This window comes from Maniola jurtina, chromosome 24 (assembly GCF_905333055.1).
Source record: "Maniola jurtina chromosome 24, ilManJurt1.1, whole genome shotgun sequence".
Taxonomy (NCBI): Eukaryota; Metazoa; Arthropoda; class Insecta; order Lepidoptera; family Nymphalidae; genus Maniola; species Maniola jurtina.
In genome coordinates this window covers 8,810,052-8,837,806 of record NC_060052.1, presented here as the reverse complement: position 1 = coordinate 8,837,806, position 27,755 = coordinate 8,810,052, and the positions used below count along the sequence as shown (strand labels likewise).

General features: G+C 36.0%; 1 protein-coding gene across 3 annotated transcripts in view; it reads left to right on the top strand.

The window, feature by feature from the left end:
* The first annotated feature begins 18,839 nt into the window (after positions 1–18,839).
* LOC123877841 (shootin-1-like) overlaps positions 18,840–27,755 on the top strand; it is a 28,775-nt gene continuing 19,859 nt past the window's right edge. The window contains exons 1-4 of one of the 3 annotated variants that reach the window (XM_045924756.1): positions 18,840–19,886; positions 23,600–23,786; positions 26,831–26,955; positions 27,509–27,657. In XM_045924756.1, the coding sequence (XP_045780712.1) occupies positions 19,616–19,886; positions 23,600–23,786; positions 26,831–26,955; positions 27,509–27,657 (732 nt within the window). In that variant the 5' untranslated portion in view covers positions 18,840–19,615. The remainder of the gene's footprint in view (positions 19,887–23,599; positions 23,787–26,830; positions 26,956–27,508; positions 27,658–27,755) is intronic. The other 2 variants (XM_045924755.1, XM_045924757.1) reach the window with 2 other exon arrangements.

Here is a 27,755-nt window from a genome sequence, read left to right as displayed (position 1 = left end):
GCTTGGTTTGTACTGGCGTATTAGGGCAAAGGGTGGAAAGATTGTGGTGTTTTGCTTGATTATCGGGAAATTCAGCATTTTTCAAAATCAAAACCATTATAATTATAGTAGGTACTATTGTAGTTACACCTTTTGATGGTCAGATTTGTAGGATGATAATATAGTGGTAACAATTAATTGCGTAAACTTAAAACTAAAGCTACGAGGGTTTCAAGCGCGCCCAGCTCTGAGAAAAGCCCACAACAAACTCAGCCGGGAATGAAATTCAGCGACTTTAAAGTCAAATTCAAGTAATTTATTCAAAGGAGGTAGCTACTATTATACACTTTTTGATTGTCAATTGTCGGATTCGTAAGGTGACAATTAATTACGTAAACTCAAAACTAATGCTACGTGGATTCCAAATGCGCCCAGGTCTAAGAAGAGCCCACAACAAACTCAGCCGGGTACTGAACGGACGAACTCAGTAGTTACTTCAGCTGAGCAAATTCATCATCATCATCATCATCATCAGCCTGTGGACGTCCACTGCTGGACATAGGCCTTCCCTATAGAGCGCCACCACACCCGGTCCTCAGCCTTCCTCATCCAGCCACTTCCCGCCAGCCGCTTTATATCGTCGGTCCATTATGGCTGAGCAAATTATGACCCCTAAATTATTCAGAGCTTACTCGTATCCAAATACCTATAATCAAAAGAAAAGTCCTGACTCACTGACTGACACATCAACGCCCAACACCCTTGAGGAGGATCTTTTTATAACATAGATAGACAAGGAACTTTCACATTTCCTATAAATATTTCCGTTTGGGTACTTGATTATCTCTGGGCCAAATCTAGATGGTGCTCGCAACTGCTTGAGGGTGGATTAAGTTTTTGAAGAACCGTGGTTCCCTGAGAAAAAACTAGCCTTGTCCTTCTCCGGGATGCAAGCTATCTAAATACCAAATTCTGCCAAAATCGGTAAAACGGATGGCTGTGAGAAGCTAGCGGACTGACAGACAAGCACACATTTGTATTTATAATATGGGTAGTGATATGTTATATTGGTAAATGATTAGGGAAATATACAAACACTAATATGGCAACACTGGTCGCCGCCCCGCGTAGCGCCCCGCGTAGCGCCCCGCGTAGCGCGTAGACCCCGCCCGCTACGCCGCTACGGCTACGGCGAATATAATATGCTTGTACGATTCACGTAATGTAACCATGGCATGAATATAACTGACTGTACTTACAATACATAAAACTAACTGTACTACGTAATGCGTACATTTTTTTTTGTAATTCAATAGTCGTAAGTGATGAAGATTTTAAGCAATTAAATATCACTTGCTTTGACGGTGAAGGAAAACATTGTGAGGAAACCTGCATGTCTGAGATCTCTCCCTGATTCTGTAAGGAGACTCGTACTCAGTAGTGGGCTGGCAATGGATTGAGATTGACATAGGGTGTATTTTCTGCTACCAAAAAACCAAGAAATTCCCACGGGTAGTTGATGCCTGCGACTTCGTTCGCGTGGGTTAAGTTAATTAAAATTCTGTGGAAACTTTTTGTTTTCTGGGATAAGTCAACAAACAAACATACTTGCGTATTTATAATATGGGTAGTGATTAGATAGACTGATTTTAACCTTACTAGTACACAAAATTCAAGCCTCTATTTTATTCCCTTAGGGGGCGAATTTTCAAAAATCCTTTCTTCGCGGATGCCTATGTTATAATAACTATCTGCATGCCAAGCCCGATCCGTCCAGTAGTTTAAGCTGTGTGTTGATAGATCAGTCAGTCAGTCAGTTTTTGCATTTATATATTATATAGAGTCGAAAAAAGTATTAAAATTTTATTGCGGGTCTCATTTTTCCCCTTTTACAGAATAATATCTAGCATTTTTCAATAAGTGGGTATAAAAGCTTAATTTTTTCGATGACTCCATAAAATCGGCGAATCGAAGCAATCGTTTTCGTCACAGTAAGTTTTCTTAATGCATTAATGCTATTGAATCTCTCCCCTCGAGGATTGAGCTCCCCCAACGCTAAATATTATACAGGATGGTTTTAAAAGATACACAGATATGAGTATCAAGGAGCCGCTGGATTATGGCGGCGCAAGACTATTGGAGTGTCTTCAAATACCTATGTCCAGCTGTGGCCTTCTAAGAGCGGTCACGCACTCATCCGATCCGAGTCCGTGAAATTTTATATCATAAAAAATTGTATATCAAATCTTTGAAAAGAGCAACCGCCGAGTTTCTTGCTGGTTCTTCTCGGTAGGAAAGGCATTCGGAACCAGTGGTAGATGCTCTTGACGATTCAAAAGTACCTACTTGTAAAAGTCTAATTGAATAAAAATATTTTGAATTTGAATTTTCTTACGCACTAATCCAATCTCTGATCCAAATCCAAGCTATTCAGTCTTATCTTTACATATCTACGTCATACGTCCGATTTGAATCCGAGGCACATCCGAGATATTCTCACGGATGACGGAGAGAACTCGGATGACGGAAGTCGGAGCTAGTGCGTGTCTACCATACAAATAGTTCTATGACTACGTCTTCGGAATGTGTTTTCACGGATTCCTCATACATTTAGATATTCCTATATTCCTCATACATTAGAGATTCCTCGGTAGTTACATCATTAAAAAAAAAATTAAAATCTGTTTCAATTTTAAAACTAAGACTATACCAAGTGGGTTATCATATGAAATTATATTATTATTGATTTTTATGTATTAGGTTTTGATTTATCGTGCAAAATGTTGGAAGAAATACCCGAGTACCTCAGTGCGCGAGTCTGACTCGCACTTGGCCGGTTTTTATTTGACAGGGCAGTCCTGTTTTTAATTATTTTTAATTATGCATGACTGCAATCTCACCTGGTGGTATACACCTACCATTAGAGATGATTTTGTAAAGTGGTGATAAAAAAAAAGAATACCCGGCTGAGTTTGTTGTGGGCTCTTCTCAGACTTGGGCGCGTTTGGAACCCTCGTAGCTTTAGTTTTAAGTAACGTAATTAATTATCACCACTATATCGTACAAGTTTAACAATTTCGAACATCAAAAGGAGTACAATTGTACCTACTTTGAATAAATGACTTTGACTTTGATTCAATCTAAGATTGAAGCGGTCTAACGGACAGAAACTAGACCCTAAACCTTTATAATATGATACCTAAATAATTATTTCCCACACAGTCCCAGCTGGGCATTGAGCCTAGATATTTTGCTAAGTTATACCTACCTACTACCTAATTAGCCTACTCGCTCAAGCTTAGTACTTATGAGTGGGCTAAACCTATTCTATACACTAATTAAACTTCCTCCTGAAATGTCATACAAAGGAGTGTAGGTAGATGTTATATGAGCGAAATAAGCGAATACACAGACAAACTTGGTTTGCTACTTTAATTTATATGCTGTGACTAGCTGATGCCCGCAGCTTCGCCCGCGTGGATTGGTCAGATCCCCTGCAGCATCAGGATTGGAATCCAATTTTTTTATGGAACAATAGCGCAAAGTTCCCTTGACGATTAAAAAAATTACACAAATCGGTTCAAAAATCTCGGAAATATCAGTGTACAAAGGTAGAAAAACACAACTCCATTTTTCAAAGTCGGTTAAAAAGTAGCCTATGTTATTCCTTGGTTAATCCTCGACTTGTCTGTGAAAGTCCCGTCAAAATAGGTTTAGCCATTCTAAAGATTAGCCCGTTCAAACATTAACGACACTTCAATTTTATTTATTAGTATAGATAGATTATGAAAGCTGGTACTAATTTTTCATCGTATCTTTAGATGTGCCGTGAAAATGCAACAAACAGACAGACATCTTTCTCATAACAATTTAGAAGGTGAATTCTTCACCACTCCTCCGACCAGAAATAAAATCGTAAAGAAGGAATATTTAATTTTAATCAAGGACCCTGTAAGATGAAAGTCAGGAGTGCAGCTCAAAATAATGATGGAAGGCGACAGAAAAATAGTAACAATATGCTAAAAACCCGGAAAAGGGAGAGTTGAACTCGCGTGGAGAGGGTTCCGTACGATGTAGGTACGTGTAACTTTGTAGGCACAAGATTGAGAGGCTGACCATTTATTTCTTAAATAGGTTTTTCTGTAATCTAATAATAAGAAATACTAAGTATTTTGCGTATATTGTTCTGATTTTAAATAACTTTGAAACTATTTATTTTAAAATTACAAAAACAATACAATATTTGATCGTATTATGTTATCCAGTACAGTTTGCAAACTTTTATTTATTTTTCTAATTTGTTTCCATATAATATATACCTACCAAATTAGTTATATACCTTACGTTCGTGTTTGGGTTATACTCGTAGAAATTCATATGTGTATAATATTAGCTGTGACAGACGGACAGACCGACACGAGTGATCCTATGATGGTTCCGTTTTTCATTCAGACGTAGGAACCCCTTAAAAACTAAGTATGAAATCTTAAAAACGCAAACAATTTATCAGTCACGGATAATATTCGCAAAGGAAGGATTACGCCCGTTCACTCGGTATAAACGGGGAAACCCTCCCCTAATCGAGGGGGCACCCTTTCGAACACGTTGCTCTGTAACAGGGTGATTCCCTGATGTTATGAATAATTATTACGAAGGTAGATATTAGCATCGGATGTGTATTAAAATGTCATAAAAACCTATACAAACTCTAGGTTTTTAACTACAGCGTGTATAACAACCATGCAAGAAACCGGCCAAGTACCTACGAGTCAAATTTTTTCCGACATTTTGCACGATAAATCAAAATTGTTTTAGAATGTAAAGCCCTTTCTTAAGATACCCCACTTGGTATAGTCATCTTACTTTGAAAATTGAAACACATTTTAATTATTTTTTCCTATGATGTAGGTAAGTAACCACAAATTCACGGTTTTCGGATTTTTTCCTTTACTTGTGCTAAAAGACCTATCTATCTGCCTTTGATGATTCTAGGTCAACGGGAAGTAGGTACCCTATAAAGACCCTATAGATTTTCTTGACAGACAGACAGACGGACAGACGGACAGACAGATAGATGGACAGACAGACAATAAAGTGATCCTGTAAGGGTTCCGTTTTTCCTTTTGAGGTACCAAGTGGGGTATCGTATGAAAGGGCTTTACCTGTAGGTACATTCTAAAACAGATTTTTATTTACTTTATACATAATGGTTTTTTGATTTATCGTGCAAAATGTGGAAAAAATACCCGGGTATGGAACCCTCAGTGTGCGAGTGCAACTCGCACTTGGCCAGTTTTTTTAAACACGTCAATCTGTTGCTCCATTGCGACGTAATGGAAGAACAAACCAATAAACAAACACACATTCACATATTTTATAAAATTTGATGTGATTTGAATAGTTATTTCGTTTATGTACTAGGTACATCGTAGTATATAAGATATCATCCTCTAATTGGTTCCTAGTCAATAACAACTAACAACACAAAGTCGTAATGTTCGTCTGTGTATTCACTTCAAACTTCATAACTTCTAAGAGGATTTCAATGCGGTTTTCATTTCAGGGGAAAGTGTTATGAATTTATACACCCTACAGTTTTAGTACCTACAGTTTTATCTAGCTTTTTCTTTTCAAACAGAACCTATCCTAGATTTAGCGGTTTGAAATGTCGGAGTTAGACACAGGTTTAGTGAAACAAAATTCAAATTAAGTTTAGTTAATTTTTTTAAATAAATATTATATTATGTATAATACGAGTACGAATAGACTTTTACAAGCTCTTATGAACCGTCAATCCATTGGTATTGATTTTACCACTCTCGTTCGGAAAATGGATAGGAAAAGCTTCGTTAAAATACTACTAACGCCATCTTTGAATATGTCTTAGAACTAAATCGTCAACTCGCTTCTGGTTATCATTTAATAACATAGTTCTGACATCAGCACATAGATGGCAGTGTACGATTACAATTTATTAAATTAAACTTTAAAAACCAAAAAATAATAGTTTTTATCGTTTAAAAATGAAATTGTTATCTACTTAATTTTTTTTGCAATTTTATCGTTTAAAAAATTAAGAGGTATATAGAGTGCTACAGAAAAAATTAAAAATGTATGGCTCCTTAATTATAATATTAGGGATGTGAATCATATTTTTTAGTTATTAATAATATCGATATTTTTTTTTTTTTCACTTTACCCTATAGGTACTTGTTATTATAATATTATATTATTATAGATTTTTAAGGCAGGCACAAGGCAGCTTTACCAAAACCTTCGTTAATTAAATTCACACGCTCTTGCATGCTAAACAAAAAGTAACGATCAAGCAAACTAAATACGAAACATTTATTGCTAATTGTCTATTAGCATCAGAGGTCATCAACACGTGAGTCACATGTCCTGTGTAACGGGTTACTGACGCATTTGTAATTATTATTATAATTTATGCATTTTTAATAAGTCGTTACATCAGTTAATTATATTATCATTAACTATCTATTATACTTAGTCTTATATTTTGTAAACCATGCCATTGATTATTATTTATATTAACATAATTATTACGAGTTCTCCTTTTCTATTAATTTCATATTAGATGTAGGTACCTACTTACCTACATAAAAATAAAATACCCCTAATTAAAGAGAAAACTTGAAAAAATATGTCATGTTTTTCATATAGGTACGGTACATATGGAAAATGATGGTTAATTAGTAATGTACACCTATGTAGCTCACAAGAACATTTTTTAAATCGTAAAACGACAGAACTAATCATGGTGTTAGTTTTGTTTCTTTTTTTTACAAAACAAAAGCGAGCAATCGAGAAGGCGGGTCGCCTGATGTTAAGTGATTATCTCCACCCATGAACGTTTGCAGCACTAGATTTCAATAAAAAGTAAATTTTTACAAGCGAGTAGGTACATGATCTCGGACGTGACTTGCTTTGTAATTCAAATATGTATGTAAATACCTACCTAAGAGGTAAATAGATAGTTCTATTAATAATATTTTAATAACCACGCGAAGTTTGTACTAGTTTATGGAAATAGACTATTATGATGAATTAGCACAACGGGCTTCAGAGGAAATTGGTTCATTCATGTTTATAATTAGATTTTATGAACACAAGCTTTGTTTTAAACCTATAAAGCAACACGCCTAGCAAGAAGACGTAGGTATGTCTGGCATAAGTAATGGACATGGCCAGTCATTAAAATGTTAGATTTAAGATATGTTCATTTGATAGGCTTGCAAGGGGGTATAAGCGTGATTGCCACGTGCCATCATTTTTTTTTAAAGAATATTAGCCATGCTAATCATGACTAATACTCCCCTTTCCCCTCCAATTAAGCGTAAAGCTTGTGCCAGGAGTGGGTACGACAATAGTGCAACGGGTGGGACTTGAACCGCCAACCTTCCGGAAGTCAGTCCGCTCCTCAACCGTTGAGCGATTGAGGCTCTAAATTATTTTGTCTTGTTTGCTTCAATCATTTGCATCATAACACACAAACTGCCAAAATCATATTTAATTTAATTGAGAACCTAATCTAGCCTAGTCGTTAAGGTATAGAAAAACCTACCGGCGCGGTGTCTGTATTTCCTGCCACCTCGAGTCGTTAATTTCTAAACAAAAGTGAGGAGGCACGCTCTAGCAAGCACTTCCAATATAGACTTCATCATTACTCTTCACCGATCATAATTATCGTCAAGTGTAAGAAATAATGGAATAAAAAAAATCATCAGTCATTGTTCGACACCTCTATGACGTTTATTTTGTTATGGACCAAATGGTCAAGTACTTTGTCAAGAAGGAAACCGAAACGTGGTATGTAACTTCTTTCCTTACAAAGGCTGAACCATAATGGGTTTAGTTAAACATCACGTGTAAGAAATAAAAATGAAAAAATTCATCAGCGCTTCTCACGCTCCTTCATAACGAAAGTTTTGTCATGGACCAAATGGTCAAGTGCTTTGTCAAGAAGGTAACCGAAACGTGGTGTACAACTTCTTTCCCTACAAAGGCTGGGCATAGATATGTAAGGCTGGGTCGTATTGCGTTTTAGTTAAACACCACTGACTGACTAAGCTTACAGTTACACATACCAGAGAATATCGTCCGATGCATTACGCGTGGCTGACTCATCATAAAATCCCGAAGAACTACCAATAATTGTTCTATTCATACGACTTCAAAAAATTCTTGGAAAGAATTACTATGATGGTATCCAAACATAAAAGTCATTGATCTGGTCGTATCTCAAAAACTTCTAGGCAGTATTTAGTTATTTTCAATCAACCGACTTCAAAAAAAGAGGAGGTTCTCAATTCGACTGTAAGTTTTTTTTGGTATGTTTGTTACGCGATTACTTCAGTAATTATGAATCAATTTTGATGATTCTTTTTTGCTTGATAGGTCATACTTTAAAGGTGGTCCCATATAAACTTAGTGAAGGTTTGATGAATATTATCTTCGAAGATAGAGAACGGAACTCCTCAACGAATAAGATTAAATTGCTCGCGATCAGTGTAATAGCTCAGTAAAAAGTAGGTTTTTAACCTACGTATTACCTAGTTCTATTAAAGCATATTTTTCCCCCATTTTGTTTTCTTTTCCATTTAAATTCATCAAATTGCTGAGTAGCTATGTAATGGAGATCTTCCGAAATGGAGGGCATAACTTTCCAATGGGTACCTAATTTGACATTATAAGCTTAAAAAGGATTTCTCATATAGGTACTTCATCACAATGTTAATGATGTAAACAATTACTAAAGTTTCTACATAAAAACATACAGACACGTAACAGTCATAACATTAGACAAACATGAACAACAATGGAGAATCGTTAGAAGCATTAGGGAAAATTTAAGTCAAATAGAATAAGATAAGATTTGAGATAAGAAAACTAGTTGACATATTAGATATCTTTTACGATAAAATTGCCATTAAACATAAATAATTTGACTTCTAGGAAGATGAAAGAATAGATGAATTCACGATTAAGAGACCTGCCATTGAAATAATTATAAACGCTCAAGTCATCTTGTCTGTCAGTTTGTTACATTTTATGGCTATAGTAAACTTTTAAAAATTGTCAGAGATAAGTCGTATTCAAAATCAAATCATTCTTATGCTATGAAAGAGTCATCTTGAAAGTGCCAGATTCTGGCACTTTCAAGATGACTCTGGCTGTCTGGATTCTATCACCACTACAGAAGAAAGCCAACAATAAACTGATTCTGAAGATGTACATAATATATTGCCTAGATGCTTCTTTTTATTCAATGTAAAATATTACTAAAAAACAGAAATATTAAAAAAAAACGTTTTAATTCGACAAATTTCCACATGGATGAAGTCAAGGGTAACTGCTAGAGATATGAATATATGAGAATAAAAACTGTCCCAAATTGAATTGCTAAAAGGTTCTAAGAAAAATTTGCCAGATAATCTAAGTAGTGACAAAGTGTCGCAATTAAATTAAAATAAATGTCGTAATACAGTTATGTTCTTTTTTGCACTATATGTATCTTAGAGACGTCCGATAAAAATCAGCAAGTCATTTTATGGTCAAATATTTTTATCCATCTGGGTGTTGCTTGAGATAGGTATGAATAAACACTTGACTTCGATATTCTAGAGTCGACATATTCTAGAATATCTGTGCCTGTGGTGTTCTAGATTTTTTTTTAAATATGAAGTTTTAAAATTACAGGGGCTCAAAGATTTGTATGTGAATTTTTAAGACCGCGTAACTTTGAAACCGAATATTTTAACAGAAATCTGGAAAACAACAGATATAGATATTAGTTTCTAGAACATGTCTGCAAAATTTCATGGACTTTGGTTGCTTAATATTCAAATGAAATTGGAACTACGTTTGTATGGAGCGAGTGACGGAGAGACCCCTCTTAAAATACCATTGTGATTTGCAACACTAGTTAGTGTCTAGTTGAAGCCCAGAAATCGAGCTCTAACTTTCGCAATTCCCGACTCCCACACGCAAAGGATCAAGTGACACAATTTTATGAACAGCCCCAATGAATTCTAAACGATTTTAATTGGTCGCGCTGCAAAAAATACTCGCTACCTCTAATTAAATAATTACTTTTATTATTGCTTCAATTCTTTATTGAAAACGATTTCTGAAGTGCGTGAATTTTTTCTATCGACTTTTTCAGTCACTAGTTGACCTAGTTTCTGAATTGGTAAATAGTCGGTTGTTTAGTGACGCGAAAAGTCGATAGAAATTATTAAATGATAAAATTGTCATAAAATTTAAGAAAGAATTGGAGCGCTGGCACAGACGGGGTCCATAGGTACTTGTATAGTTTAACTAACTTGTTACAAATAACTACAAACTTGACATTGGCTAATCTTTGTAAAGCCAGACGAGAGAAAAAAAAAGAAAGAATTAAAAATTATAGTTCATTTCCTAAATCCTTATTAGAAATTGAAGAGTCCAATTTTTACGAGACATTTCGCCGCGATTAATAGCTTCGTCGGGTGACAGAAGGGTTGGCATATTTTTGCGCAACGGATCAGCCTGGCTGTCCAGCGTGGAACCATTCCACGTGGGCATGATATGTATATAGCCTCAATAGCTCAACGGTTATAGGAGCGGACTGAAATCCGAAAGGTCGGCGGTTCAAACCCCACCCGTTGCACTAATTGTCGTACCTACTCCTAGCACAAGCTTAACGCTTAGTTGGAGGGGAAAGGGAAATATTAGTCATGATTAAAAATGGCTAATATTCTTTATATAAAAAAAAACAACTAAATTAATAGTACATAATTAGATAGGGCTAACTTTATGTATTTTTGTAATATTTTCAATAAAAAATTAAAAAAAGAGTCCATATAATTTATGAGTTGGGTATTTACGACTTAGCAAATATTTATAAGTGAAATATTTTAGAACTTAAAGTTTTTTTAATCCAGTTTTTATATCAAAGATTATGTTTTGAACGTAGGTCTATGTCGTTTAACCGGTTTTGGTGAAACATTTTAGACGTGTCAGCTGTAAAACAGCGATTTATCACTAGAACGTGTTCCAGGATTTAAATTTATAACAATTACCTACATTTACGAGGTGCAATTCAAGTTGTAATGTCTATGTATGTGGAGATTTTATGATCTTCGTTCAGGATAACAACGCTACAAAAATAGGTTGCAGCCGGGAGGTGAATGACCCCAGCTTAAACCCCCGCCAAACACGATGCGTGAGAACCCAAAATATGTATCTGCATGATTAGAAATCTGTCACATCGAACTTGTAAGTTCTAGGGGCACAGAATATACTATGATAGAACGGCAGTTAGAATAATCATTGCTGATTTTTCTCAGTAATAAAGACATTTCGAATCAGTCCAGTGGTATAGATGCATTACTGACGATTCAAAAGTACTAAAAATTTATTTTAATAAAAATCTTTCAATTTATTTCTATTTTACTTGTAAGTAATAGTCATATTCCGAAAATTAGCTTGAAAATGATTTCATCATCATTATCATCTTAGGGTGGAGTTCACCGACTTTTAAAACGGCTGATTTTTAGAAAACCGGCTGATTAAGTGATTTTTACTGTTCACCAGCACCTAACCGAGGTTTGCAGCCCTAAAACGGCCGTTTTACCTAACCGAGCTCGGAAGGGTCGTTTAACCGGGGTTTCCACATTTTTACATCTGTTGTGCCTTTGTGTACAGATCAATTTAGATTATTTCGATTTGTCTTTGCGTCGTTCATTTCAGTAGCGTGCAACAAGTGATTAATGTAATGGTTGGAAATAATTACTTATCTTACTTTCCACTATATTTTGATATTTTAAAACCAACTCTGAACTGATGCGCTTGTCGTCACTTGAAAAATCACTTGTACACATTTTTGGCCCTCCATTTTAATATTGAAATTATTTTAAACACTAGAATCTCTTAAAATCATCTTTAAATGCACGCACAAATAATTACGGCAACACGACAGCAAAAAATCAACAGTCCCACACGTGCAGGACACATGATCACGACTGTGACGTCGGGGCCCCGAAGTTGTAAATTTGGGACGGTTACTACCTGGCAAAATTTAGAACAATAGTGTAGTTCATCTTACCCATAGCGTCTTTGTACTTTTCCAGTTGAAAGTATTTTATTTTATGCTCCTAAATATAGGCGTCACAGTTTGTTGTGTTGAATAGTAATGACAATGTGTCTACGCTAACGCATTGCGTTTTAGCGTTCGTTCGTAGCAGCAGCGTAGCTGAGAACAGATGGTGTTCCGCCGATTTAGTAACCATGCTACACTTTTTCGTGATGAACAGTAAATATTAAAACGGTTGTTTAAACGACGGTTTCGAAATAACCAGCTGATTTAGCAACCGTTGTTTATGTAGCTTTCGGCGAACTCCAGTCTTAATCCATCACCTCCCTGCAATTGAACACGGGTCTGCTATCAGGATAAGAGTGATTTAGGCAATAGTCCACCACGCTGGCCAAGTGTGGATTGACAGATTTTACACACCGCACATTGCAAAACTCTCAGATATAAAGGTTTCCTTACGATGTTCACTCTCACCGTTAAACAAATATTTAAATATAAAATAAAACGCATAAAGCGCCAAAATATTAGAGAGGTGCGAGTGTGCGATGAAACCCCTGATCTCCGAATAGGATGCTGAAGGCTTTAACCACTGGGCTATCCACCGCATACCTTTATATTATACAACTAGCTGATGCCCGCAGCTTCGCCCGCGTGGATTGGTCAGATCCCCTACAGCATCAAGAGTTGGACTCCAAATTTTTTATGAAACAATGTCGCAAAGTTCCTCTATCGATTAAAAAAGAAATGACGCAAATCGGTTCAGAAATCTCGGAGATTTCGGTGTACATAGGTTGAAAAACACAACTCCCTTTTTGAAAGTCGGTTAAAAAAGTAGCCTATGTTACTCCCTGGTCAATTCTCTACTTGTCTGTGAAAATCCCGTCAAAATCGGTTCAGCCGTTCCCAAGATTAGCCTTTTCAAACAGACAGACAGACAGACAGACAGACAAAAATTTTAAAAACGTGTGATTCAGTTATAGTATCGTTCAAATAACCATATGACCTTAATATGCGGTAGTTATTTCGAAATTACAGACAGACACTCCAATTTTATTTATTAGTATAGATTTCTAGGAGCTACCTATTGCAATAATAATATGCTCTCACGCATTCAATTATTGACGTCCTGTCGTGTGATGCGGATGCCGCAACGCATAAAATTCTGTCGCGCGTTAGATCTGCCCAGAGCTTTAATGCTCTCGTAAAAATAATAAGACCGAATTAAAAGATGTGACGCAAGTTTCAGGAAGTAATAAATGTTCCCAGCACATGGTGGTGAAATTTTTTCCAACTTTTTGCATTCGCATGGACGAAAGTACTCTTTGGAAACGCTCCAAAGTGATAAATGGAGTCCAATTAAAATTTTTTCGGGGTCCTGCTGTGTATGGGAATTGCATTCAAGAATTTGAATGTGGGTGTTTGATTACTTACATTTTTCCTGGTAAATTCAAATTCAAAATATTTTTATTCAATTACACTTTTACAAGTACTTTTGAATCGTCAAAAGCATCTACCACTGGTTCGGAATGCCTTTCCTACTGAGAAGAACCAGCAAGAAACTCGGCGGTTGTAAATATAATTTTGTTAACAATTATTAATATAATAAGTCGTAAATATCTGTGCAGCTCATGCTTAATAAATTGTCACTTTTTCTAATGCTGTATTTCTAATGTTGCTGCTTTCTGTATTTTTTTCGGATTAACCGCCACTGGGCCTCACAAGAAAGCTCAGCCACTGAGCAGGTGATAAATAAAAATAAATATGTAAATATTGTATTTCAGACAATAATGACACGTCCATAATTAGTTCTATACAAATTAAATTACGTCATTTAAAAGCAATATTAAAATCTAATAATTAAAATTAAATAAAAAAAACATTAAAAAAATAAAAATGTTACAATTATTATAATAATAAAAAATATTGTAATATTTAATTGTACCAAAAAAAAAATAGAATGAATAGATAGAGAGAGCTATGCTAGTTTCACTCATTTTGCCTGAAATTAATTTCGAAAGACTGTTATTACAAAAACTTAATGAAAGCAACTAATTGGCTACCATGATGAGAGAAACATTAACTCCCTCTCTGTTATTCCGTTTAAAGCATATCCCATAACCCTAATTTTCAGGATTTAATGAGTCTTCCATATTACGCTTATATTACGCTCCCATTTAATAATAATATTTCGTTGGGAAAGTCGTCTAACATAATTAGGGGTGCCATAATGGGCTCTGTTCAGGATATAAATCCTGAATTGTGCTTTTTGAATCATGTTGGGACTCTTCCAGGTAGTACATCTCAGTACATCAGTTTTGCAAACTGACTGACTAATTTATCAACGCACAGCTCAAACTACTGGATGGATGGGGCTGGATCTTTGTAGATTCTACGCCTAAAGGAGTAAAATAGAAGTTTGAAAGTGTAGTCTACGCAGACGAAGTCACGGCATAAGCTAGTTTATGGCTATCCATACTATAATATTATAAATGCGAAAGTGTGTCTGTCTGTCTGTCTGCTACGTTTTCACGGCCCAACCGCTGAACCGATTTTAATGAAATTTGGTACAGACTTGGAATACATTCCGGGGAAGGACATAGGCTACTTTTTATCCCGGAAAATCAAAGAGTTCCCATGGGATCTAAAAAAATCGAAATCCACGCCTGCGAAGCCGCGGGCATCCCCTAGTAAGTATATACTCGTAAGGCTTTAAGTGTGCTTTAAGCATCCAGAATGTTCAAAATCCTTGCTACCTTGTCCCAACTTTTTAATTTCACAGACAGCAGCCATATTTGTGATGTAATCGGCTTGCCTTGCCGGGAGCCCTTTGCAGTGGTAAGTCTCCGTTTGACCTCCTTTCCTAAATATGGAAAAGTTTTGTAAGGCCATCCAGCCTTCGTTAGGGTTACCAGATGATTTGAGAATGTTTGCACTTGACTGTGATCTTATCTTCTAAAGATATAATATACTTAACGAAAATCTGACTGACTGACTGATCTATCAACGCACAGCTTAAACTACTGGATGGATAGTGCTGAAAAATTTCATGCAGTTAGCTATTATGACGGAGACATCCACTAAGGATTTTTCAAAATTCAACACTCAATATTTACAGTATTGCTCAAGCGCTTGGTGGCATGGCTTTGATAGTAGGCAAACTTGTATTGTAGCTAGTTGCAACTGTCTTATTAGACCATACCTGAGTCTATTTAGGAATTGCTAACTAACCCAGGTGGGAAGCCAACCCAGGGACGTAGTATGTGCTGTCCCTTTCATAGGAACAGCACATACTATACGTGAGGGACAAGGGAGTATATAAAAAACTCTGCAATCTGGTAACCCTAGTCACAACAGCTTTTTATTGCTCGGTAACTATTATTTTTTTCGTTATCGTTAACCTCGTCTTCGATTCATTGGCCGTTTTTGAATAAAATAAAGGTTGCTAGGTTCCATTGCATAAAACTTAATTGTTTGACTGCATTTTTAATGTATTTAGTAGGTATTAGTGCTACTAGATGACGCCAGACTTTGTCTGCGTGGATTTGCATTTTGCATCTTTGATTTCCTGAAGATACAAGCTATCTCTGTATCAAACGTGTATCAGTTAAATGAAAAGTTAACAGACAGACATTTTCGCATTTATAATATTAGTATGTAGGTATGTAGGTAATATTATTAGTGGGTAAGAAAAGAAATCTGTAAAGTCATTCATTCACAATAAGCATTACGTCATCTTTATTTTACTAATAGTTAAGTTTGCCAACCAACCCATTGTCGCTTTGTGGTTTAGTTCTGAATATTATGACATACAAAATTAAATAGGTACTAAGTTTTCAATAATAGCTAGGTAACCTACTAACAATTATTGATTAAAAGTTCTCGAAAAGGGACAACAATCAAATATACCTATTAAAATTGGGTTCGTACGTCTTTTTGATTGTCAGTTTTGGAATCTATAAGATAAATAATGATTAATGATATAATATTGATAATTAATTAATTACGTAAGCTTAAAACTAAAGCTCCAAATGCGCCCATTTAATATTCATCAAAAATGTTAAAATTATTATGATTTTAATAATATCGATAACTTTAAAGCTCTTCACTATTATTTCAAATTTTTGGTGGCCCACTCATGGAGTTATAATACTCTCGTCATTGTAATAAAGTATGGTAGGTATACCTACCCGGTTAAAAACCTACTGTTTACTAAGAATAGAATAGATTTTTATTTAAATAAACTTTTTACAAGTGTTTAGTGCTAAGCTACATATTACACCGATCGCGAGCAATTTACTCTTATCCATCGGAGAGTTCTGTTCTCTATCTCCAAAGATATTCATCAGATCGTCACTAAACTAAAATGGGAGCACCTCGGAAGTATGACCTTCCAAACAAAAAAATTGTCAAAATCGGTTCATATTTGGCGGAGTAATCATGTAACAAATTACAAAAAAAATATTATACAGTCTAATAAAGAACCTCCTCCTTTTTTGAAGTTGGTTAAAAAGGTACTTAGATGTAGAAAGGTCACAATTAGCCAATAATATATTAGACTAGCTGATGCCCGCAGCTTCGCCCGCGTGGATTGGTCAGATCCCCTGCAGCATCAGGATTGAGGAGTTGGACTCCAAATTTTTTATGAAACAATGTCGCAAAGTTCCTCTATCGATTAAAAAAGAAATGACGCAAATCGGTTCAGAAATCTCGGAGATTTCGGTGTACATAGGTAGAAAAACACAACTCCCTTTTTAAAAGTCGGTTAAAAAGTAGCCTATTTTACGCCCTGGTCAATCCTCTACTTGCCTGTGAAAGTCCCGTCAAAATCGGTTCAGCCGTTCCAAAGATTAACCTTTTCAAACAGACAGACAGACAGACAGACAGACAGACAGACAAAAATTTTAAAAACGTGTGATTCAGTTATGGTATCGTTCAAATAACCATATGAGCTTAATATGAGGTAGTTATTTCGAAATTACAGACAGACACTCCAATTTTATTTATTAGTATAGATTTGGCGATGCCCGCGACTTCGTCCGCGTGGATTTAGGTTTTTCGAAATCCCGTGGGAACTCTTTGGTTTTCCGGGATAAAAAGTAGCCTATATGCTAATCCAGGATATTATCTATCTCCATTCCGAATTTCAGCCAAAACCGTCCAGTAGTTTTTGCGTGAAGGAGTAACAAACACACACACACACACACACACACACACACACACACACACACACACATACAAACTTTCGCCTTTATAATATTAGTGTGATAATATAATATTATATTATATTAGATGAAATTCTCGCAAGTTAGATTTTCTGGGTGGGCTGACACCGCAGATGTCCAGCAAATAACGAATTAATGCAGCACATTGCAGTCAATTAAATCACTTGTTGCTAAGCTTGTAGTCACCAACGCACCAAGCACAGAATTCGAAGAAGGCATAGAAACGGTAGGAGAATGTAAGTTTATTGCCGTGCTTGTGACTAGTTGAACATCAGTAGGTACGCGATATGGTGAAAACCGGTTTATTTGCATATATAGCGTTACTTTTTTACGTTGCTTTGGAGCTATGTACGTGTTTTCAAATTGCTTCTATAGACCTGCCTTTTTTGCGACTCTCCACGAAAATGAAGATTTATTAAAGATCCCGTTGGAGTTATACATTAGTTACGGAGATCACCCTCTACATACAATTGCTATAAATTGGTGATATGCTGCCTTGATATGTATTAAAATAACATATACCAATTACCAAAAACTTAATTTGCAATAATCCGCAAAAAAGCCAAATCTATAGGGTACAACATGCAGCATGCGACATTTGCAAAGTACTTTGCAACTGTACATTGTAAGGTCTACATCTCGTGAGGATGCTCCGGTATCGGAACGTGTGTCGAATGTGTTCTGGTGGATTTGTGTGGTGTTGCGTTATGTGTGGTGGTACTTGGGGCTTGCTTGGTGGCTAGCTTTTCCTGCATGCTTAGCAGTGGGAAGGCGGTTGGTGCATGTCGCATGCTGCATGTTGTACCTACCATACAGATTTGCCTTAGCTTATTTGTATATCATGGACTTCCGCCAAATAACGTTTGCTTCCTTACAATATATACCAATTACCATTTCTATAACTTAATTACGAATTTCGTGACATCAAGCATTCGAGGCTCGTCTACCCACGCGTTTGTCCTGTCGTTTACTTTCGTAGTTTAGACAAGACGGTGCGTTTCACTGGAACCCGTGTTAAAATTAGAATAACCGTGCGGCGGAACTCACTTCTTTAGACGAAATGCATTCAGTTTGATGTGCGACTGAGACATGAGTTGTGGTTTTTTTGTTTTAAATTTGATGTTAATTGTGTTAAGTGTGTTGTTTATAAGTGTCTTTGTTCAAAAAGGATTTTGTGTTGTTGTGTTTCATTTCCTCGTTCGGGACAAGCAAAGATCCATGACCATACAGCCTATTGAGGCTTATAAATCCTTGAGTATCAAAAGGATATTCTTTTGAATATACTACTCTGTTTTGTGAATATAAAATCCCAGGTTATTCGTTTATACGTTTTGAAATCACATCCCTTATGGGATGTGATTTCAAATAATTGTTTGACTTGGCTAACCTATTAAATAAATTAACCAAAATGTTCACTTTAGTAGCTTTTTAAAATGAAGTTGTATAACGATCTTTATTTATGAAACTACCTTCCAAATTTTTTAATAAAAAATTAGATAGGTATACATTTAGAAAAGAAAACTTGCTTGGTCAAAAAAAGCTAATAATAATACCTGCATATAATAACTAAGTGATGCAGCTAAATATACAACCTGTTCACTAAGTATATTGATTTTATCTAAGAATAGGAACAGTTACATAATATGACAAGCCATTTGTAGTTCAAATAAACTTGAGCCTGTATCTATTAATAAAAACTCCATTTAATAATAATCAGAATCAAGAACCACTTAATAGAACCTTAATAGCTATTTGAAACTAGATTACGTGGAAACAAATGTTTTATCAAAAGTATCGATGGCATCTACCAAAAAAAACATGCATGACTAAGTCTCACAAAATTGTATCTAGTTTCTACGTAACATCCAGTAACATATGCACAAGCTGAGACGTTCTGAACGTAAACACAAAGCGTAAACATCGAAGTCTAATGACTCACAATGACGAAGTTTTCATTATCATATCACAACCACAAGCATACGTTAGTTGCAATCTGACACCGCGAGCTAATTGTCGTTTTTATACAACGCTGTAACGTATTTTGTATTTAATTTCAAATAACGTTAAGTTATCATATTAATTCACGCTTCAAGGCTGTTTTAATGAGTACGCGAGCGGTTGACGGCTGACACGGTTGAACGGAGTGCGTATTTTCCTCATCGGCGAGAACAAAGGGACCTTATTTGCGGATTCGTTTAACAGTTTTAACACTCCGATACGTCGAAATATACCAGCCTGTTGATCTACACGTGAACTGTGCGTATGTGAAAACGGGACGATGCGAGAGGCCGCGGCGTGAAAAAAATCGAATGCAAAAATGATTAAAAGGAACGGTGATAATGTATTTGCGATCGCGTCGAGCAACAATCAGTGTCAAGGCGGCCGGAGCGCCGTCTCGCTCTGTCCCGGCGCGGCCACGAGGATCCCGCGCGCCACCGCCGCCACTGCCGCCAGGATGACGCAGCCCGATGCGCAGCAACACACCAAGGAGGCGAACATCGCCCTGTCCACGTACGTGGAGAAGTGGAAGAACAGATACGAGGACGCCGAGAGGAAGCACAAAGCGCACCTCCTCAAGTCCGAAAAAGGTCGGTACTATACTATTCAGTTTCGCAAGGAAATCTTTAGTTTTCCCCACTTTTTTTTTTGCTTTACCACTGCGCATGCTCGCAACGTTCTGGGTCGTAACTCGTATGCAAATGAAAGTGCGAATGAAAATCGCTAGTCTCGTATTTGTCGGATTATGAGGATAACCTGTTGCTTATATGCATTATATATTCATAAAACTTGAGTCCTGTATCGCGTGAGGGATAAAAGTTTTAAGTTACAAAACACGCGATGAATAAAATTGATATTCTGCTCTTAAAGTAATGGTATACAATAATTTATAGCGTTTCGTAATCTTATATTTGAACAGTAGAAAATTCTTGTCATACAACCGTATAAGCTATAAAAGTAATAACTAGTTATCTCGACTAAGTACGCAACACCTGGCGTAATTGAAGCCTCATACTTCATATCCATAACGAAAAGATGATAACCATAATTATTATTTCATAATAATTGACATTTTACGTAATAGGCAATGTCGATATCGACTATTAAACGCTTGCGCAACACTATTTTTAAAATTTGACACTTTGACTTCTTGGAAATGTCAAAGCCAAAGTTGTAAACAAAAAACAGTTGATTGTTTTCCTTTCCCAAAAAAACTTGTTTTGAAATAATTAGGTAAGTAATTATATAATTAACAATTTGTTAATTAGTAAATTTTTATTAAGTAGTTAGTACTGCTTGTAAAGTTTTAGTACCTAGGTAGTTGTCCTTGTTTTATATAAAATTATTTTAACTACATATAACTTTTTATCCCAAATCATGTGGGAATTTTAGAAAAAAAATCAGAAGAGGTGAAATCGTATATTTTTTAATTCAATTAAGTACTTACTGTGACTTTAAAACTGGTTCTTTAACCTTCAAAGCGTACCTAGGTACCTACTTTAAGTAATACATCCTTTTACCTTTTATAATATACGTAAGATGTTTAACATTGACCCATTTATGGTGACTATTGCCTTAATTAGGGATACAAGCTAAAAAACCTATAAGTAAGTGGAAGTGTGTCTGTCTGCTAGTTTTTCATGGCCCATCTGTATAACTGATTTTGACATTTAGTTCAGAGACAGCTTGCAAGTTGCACCCACTGGAAAGAATACTTTTTGTCCCAGAAAATTATTATCCCACAGGATTTTTAAAAAACAAATTCACCTATATACAAAGTCTTGGGTATCATTTAGTAACAGGTCTTAGGTGTTCATTTAATGGCAGGTGCTGCATCAGTCAATTCCTTCAATCATGACTGATGTATGACTGAAGAGACTTATTCAGATATTTGTCATGTGAACTTCAGTCATTGCATCACATTAGGTTATTCGTCAGTCAACAATGACAATGGCAACTAAACCCCCTAGTTTGTGTAACAGACAAAATAAACTATAGGTTTACTTAGCTGTTTAAGCTGTACAATTATGTCGGTTTCTCCTATTATATCATCATTAACCCATTGCTGGCCCACTACTGAGAACAAGTGTCCTCTCAGAATGATAAGGGTTTAGGTAAGGTTAGTCCACCACGCTGGCCAAGTGTGAATTGGCAAACTTCACCCACCTTTGATAACAGTATGGAGAACTCTCGGGCATGTTTTCAGGCTATCAGTTCAGATGCTACTTCAAGGCAGCTGCAAACTTGACAGTAAACTTGATTGTGTATGGCTAGCATTAATGATGACATATTTCAATTTATCCATACTTTTTATAAACTTCTAATATTTTTAAGGGGCTTTTATGGGTTTCCTATATGCCATCCCCATCAGTAAATTAAAATTAAACTGATTAAACCTATCTACAGCTGCAACAATTTGAGAGAATCATTGACAAATTCATACACTTTCTTTCCCAAAATGATCAAAGGTTTGTTTAACGTACAGTTAAACCAAATGAGTTTTTTAAACTGTTTGTTATTTATCACAGTTAACAAGTTGTTAGGACATGATAAGTTACAATTCTAATCATGTATTAGCTACAATATTCCCAGAAGCTGTGTTACTAACAATAACATAGTACATTACTACAATAGTAATAAGATTTCTAGGAAAAGCAATATGAGTGTTGCATCAAAATAATTGTTACAAGTCCATCTGTTATCAAACGATAATTTCTGTTATCAGTACTATGGTGCTATGAGTATAGTAAATGTCCTAGTATATAAACACTTATCGGACTTACAGCTGTACTGAAGTAGGTATTTAAACTATCAGACGTATAGTTCGCGACAGATCGACATGGCAATCGGAGTATGAGGCGGGGAGGCGCCCCGCACACCCGCACGTCGCCCACGGCCCACGGTATCCTGCACCGGGTTAGTGCGGGGGCTGTACGGGTGTGCGGGGGGCGCGTCCAATGGTTTGTTTCCACCTTTACTAGAGTTCCCTACCCAAATGGTAAAAATGGAGCCCTATTAATGTCACTCTGCTGTCTGTCCGCCTGTACAGGTCTCTAGCTCATAAACATTTTGAGTTACAAACTTGAAATTTTGGTATTTGGTGTAGAATGGTGACCCAAAACCAAATATTTAATTAAAAATTCAATATTTGGTTCAATAATTAATTTCAAAAATACACCTAAAATGTGATGTTCATAATTATGTACGGAACCCTAAAAGAGCGAGGCCCAACTTGCACTTGACCGGTTTTTTCCTCTTGGTGTCGTGGACGAAGTAGTGTGAATTAACTAGCGCCGTATAAAACTACGATTCATCCAGACCACACACTGCATTTAGACTGATTGTCGCGTGGGTGGTGATTAATACCAGACCTAGAAGGAACGATCGAGTTTTTGCACTCCGCAATAATTGTACCTACGTTCACAATATGGCAGTGTTTATATCTAAATTGAGAAGCAATAATGGTTCAGAGCAGATGTAGGACCATAAAAATAAGTCGACTATAAGGCCGCCCGCATAATATTATCAGAAATTGTCAGTCAAAAATCTGACACCTTTTTTAGGGTTCCGTACCTCAAACGGAAAAACGGACTCCTTATAGGATCACTTTGTTGTCTGTCTATCCGTCTGTCGTGTCTGTACTTCCTGTTGATCCTAGAATCATGAAATTTGGCAGGTAGGCAGGTCTAATAGCACAAGAAAAGGAAAAATCCAAAAACCGTAAAGTGGTTAGGTACATGACGAAAAAAATTTGAAATGTGTTTATGAACAAATGATTAGTATTTTCAATTTTCGAAGTAAGTAACTATACCAAGGCGGGGTATCATATGAAAGGGCTTTACCTGTACATTCTAAAACAGATTTTTATTAGTACTTAGTAGTTTTTGATTTATCGTGCAAAATGTCGAAAAAATACCCGAGTACGGAACCCTCGGGAGCGAATCCAACTCGCACTTGGCCGGTTTTGTGAAGTTGGTTAAAAATGATTAGCGGTCACTGAGATTTTGGACTCTATCATTTGCATGGGATTACGCAACAGAGAGAGCGCTATACTAACACCCGTATTCACTAACGTTACTATGAGGTCTCATAGTACGCTCGAACGCACAGTGTCCGTTCCACCAATCAGATGACTGTATCACGTCAATTTGCAATGATCTGATTGGTGGAACCTACACTATGCGTTCGAGCTTACTGTGAGACATCATAGTAACGTTTGTGAATACGGCCGTAAGTTTTTTCCACGGATAGAGTATAATCTAACTAATGACTACCTATATCACCTATATTTCTATTCCAACAGCCAAGCGCGAGCACGATGACCTACAAAGGCGGTACAACATCGTCACAGAAGAGAGGAACCACCTCGAAGCTGAGCTCAACGACAGAGAGAAGGAGCTCAACAAGCTGCGAGCTGTCTCGGAGAAGCTGTTCAACGAATACCAGCAGCTTAAGAACCAGCATGACATCGACTCGGGCGTTATGCAAAAGTAAGCTATAAGTATGGCCAATCTTCTTTTTTAGGGTTCCGTACCTCAAAAGAAAAAACGGAACCCTTATAGGATCACTTTACTGTCTGTCTGTCGTGTCTGTCAAGAAACCTATAGGTTACTTCCCGTTGACCTAGAATCATGAAATTTGGCAGGTAGGTAGGTCTTATAGTATAAATACAGGAATAAATCTGAAAATCACGAATTTGTGGTTCTTCTTTTCTTCTTTGTCGTAACACTCTTGGCAGAGCGGTCGTGGTCATTATGAAGTGACATTTTGGGGGGCAGATGTTACACGCCTCACGCCACCACAATTCGTGGTTCCATCATTTAAAAAAAAATTAAAATGTGTTTTAATTTTTAAAATAAGATAACTATACCAAGTGGGGTATCATAAAAAACAGATTTTTATTTATTTTTATGTATAATAGTTTTTGATTTATCGTGCAAAATGTTGGAAAAATACACGAGTACGGAACCCGCAGTGCGCGAGTTCCGTACTCGGGTATTTTTATCGGGTATCCGACTCGCACTTGGCCAATTTTTTCTTCCTAATATGATTTATCTAGGATGGACCATACCCTTAACAAGTAGCCTCGTAATTACGTAAATACAGGGAACCCTTAACTAATCAAAATGGTTAATTTCCTACAATCTCGTTTTGCGTCAAAGAAGAGGAATAATCCTCCACAATTAGAGGAAGGGAGTCCTACAGAATTTATAATGACTTGGGGTCTTCATGTCATAGAAAACACATCTCTATTCACAAGGCAAAATGTACTTAACCTTCTTATACACAAAGTTCAAAATCGCTTGCGGAATTAACATATCATGGGTCATCATGTGATTCAAAAAATATCTGATTTCAGAGTGAAAAATATACTCTAACACTTTTGTTATAAAGTTGAAAGTCCTATGTGGTTGTAATACGTCATTTAAAATGAATTCACAGTTAATTAAGCGGACGTTTAATTTAAATATTTATAAATGTTTTAATTAGTATTAATCCTTATAATAAGGGTGTACTAATTGATCTAAGGTAATCAGAGTTGTGATTTTAGTAAATGCAGGCAGATTTATTGTTTTGATTGTGATTATTTTGACAATAAAAAAAAAAAATTGTGATACTTAGTTTAAAAACCCTTTTTTAATATTTTTTTTTTGTGTGGCTAAAGTGCATCTTCAAACTTAAAATGGGAAGGTAGTTTTTTTATTCTATTTTTTTATACATTTAAGATTTTTTAGTCTGTTTAAACTTATAACATGCCTGTATAATTTATTTATCTTAAAAATTAGATACCTATTTACCTAACTATCCAAATTAATATTAGAAATGTGAAAGTGTGTCTGTCCGTCTGTCTGCTAGTTTTTTACGAAGCCGAACAAGATTTGACCGAGTTTGACAAAAGATACAAAGATAGCTGCATTCCGGGGAAGGACATAGATTACTTTGTATCTCAGAAAATCAAAGATTCGGGATTTAAAAAACCGAAACCTCCGCGGACGAAGTCGCGGACATCATACAGTATAATGTTTGTCTTATTAATTAGGTAAATAAACTTTTCGAAAACATTTTCATTCATTAGCAACTATTAAGTAATTAGACCCTAAGAACTTTTATTCAAAAAGAACCAGTTTTCGACGCATACCGCGATACGTCATTGATTTAGAAAGTGCTAATTTAATGATATACTTACTAACGCAAACCGACATCGAGGTAAGTAAATATTATAATTTCAAATCCAAATTTCACTCTCCAATGTGACATCCGTTCAGTTTCTGTTTGTTTTACACATAGCTTACATGAGTGTTTATTAGTTTTTATCATTTTTTTACTATCTTTTACTTAACTAATTCTGTGTTTCATTTGGTAGACCTAATAATAAAACAGTAAAAGTGATTAATGTTTAAAAAAAGAGAAATAGTAACTTGTGGGATGACAGTGAAACAGTAAAAGTGACTAACGTTGTGAAAAAATTACAAATTATGTTATAAATAAGACTGTTTTTGTTACAAATAATTACTTGTATTGCGTGTTTATTTAACCCTAGTAAAATTTATTTTGATCTAGAATTTTTCTCAGATTTATAGTTAAAGTAATGAATGAGGAATTACAGCCAAAAAGATAAACAAAAAAATGCTGTAGAGTAGTGTTTATTAGGTTTTATTACAGATAGAGGAATTATAATTCTGAATTCATTTTAGAGAAAGAACAGTAAAAGTGATTAAATCCAGTTTAGGAGTTATAGCATTTCAGTAAAAGTGATTAATAATTAATCCTTCTCCTCCTCTGAATCCTTTCAATTTTGGGCTAATGTGTATCTTTTTAACTGATAAAACTTTCATAGAAGTACGTTTAGTTTACTATTATGATTTATTGATTATAAAAATATATCGTGTATTTTGAAAAATGTGATTAATATGACTCTAAAAATGGAAGTAAGAAGTGAAGAATTTATTTATCTGTTGATATCTGGAATAAAGGAACTTTTAGTCATTGGATGTGATATTTTAGGCTGCGAGCATTGCAGGCTGATTGCAATTAAAATGTAAGTGTACCTACACATAAAAGAAATGAGATGAAAATCCTCTTTTTACCTGACTACGGCAATGGCAAAAGGAAGGGTTATGATTTTAGCACTCTATTGTATGTATGTATGTTTGTTTGTATCCAGATTATGTGTGTTCCACCGTAGCGCCTAAACTACTCGGCCGATTTTGATGAACGAGGTGTCAATTGATTAGTTGTAAAGGTCCGGGTGACATAGGCTACATTTTATACGAAAAAAATGAACTAAACGGATGTTACATACAAAAAAGTGGGGTTCTCATTTTTTTTTTTGTTATTGTATCGAGTGGGATATCAAATGAAAGAGGAAAAAATTCTGAGTTCATAAATATAAATATATTACAATGTTAAATTACACCCAGCGACATAAAACAATTTTACTATATTCATCGGCAGTTCGCTGGTAGTAGTCGGGGTTTAGTGCTGTTTGACTTTTATACTCTGCCAATACCAACCCTGTGTATTCGATTTCCAGGGTTATGCAGCAGGCGGGCGAGTGGTACAAGCAGAACAAACAGCTGAAGCGACGGAGTACCGCCCTGCTGCACGCCTTGCCTGCCACGGCCATAGACATCGACCTAACTGATGCTAATGATGCAGGTAACTAATATTTTTACTCTAGGTTCTCAACTTGCACTGACTTAAAAGAGCAACCGCCGAGTTTCTTGCTGGTTCTTCTCGGTAGGAATGGCATTCCGAACCCGTGGTAAATGACGATTCAAAAGTCTAATTGTTGTTGTGAATGTTTAAAGGTACTTTACGTATAGTGCGTGATAATTTGAGATGGCAAACGGGGTGGGTACGCCCCGCGTCATACCCCGATTGCCATCTCAACTTGTCGCGTACTATACTTACATTCAGTCGCGTGCAAGTGATAGAGGCATACAAGCACTGCCTACCTAAGTCACTAGTCAGTAAAACGGCATTCTGAACCAGTGGTAAATTATTTATTTGACGATTCAAAAGCACTTGCAAAAGTCTATTTGAATAAAAATCTATTCTATTCTATTCTAAATAAATGACCTAACTAATTATACTGCTTACCCTAGCATCGAATCTAGGACGCCACTGCTACTATTGTATACATCTAGGTACTCATCACATTTTGAGGTCCTTATATGTATTAATTTTTATGCTTCGTTTGCTTCCGTAGCGTCAGACACAAGCAGCAACGAAGAAGTAGAGTTCCTGAAGCGTTGTGTGAGCGAGCTGAGCGAACAGATCGCGACGCTTCAGACCGAAGCGAACGCAGCTAAGCTTCACGAGTTCGAAGCGCACGAGATCAACGTGCAATTGACACAGGTATTCATCATCTCTCTTTCAAAAAAATAAACTGCATTCGGCTCTTCTGTATGCACTTCGCCAACCAATGTAAGTTTTTTCCTGAATTTATTCGTTTA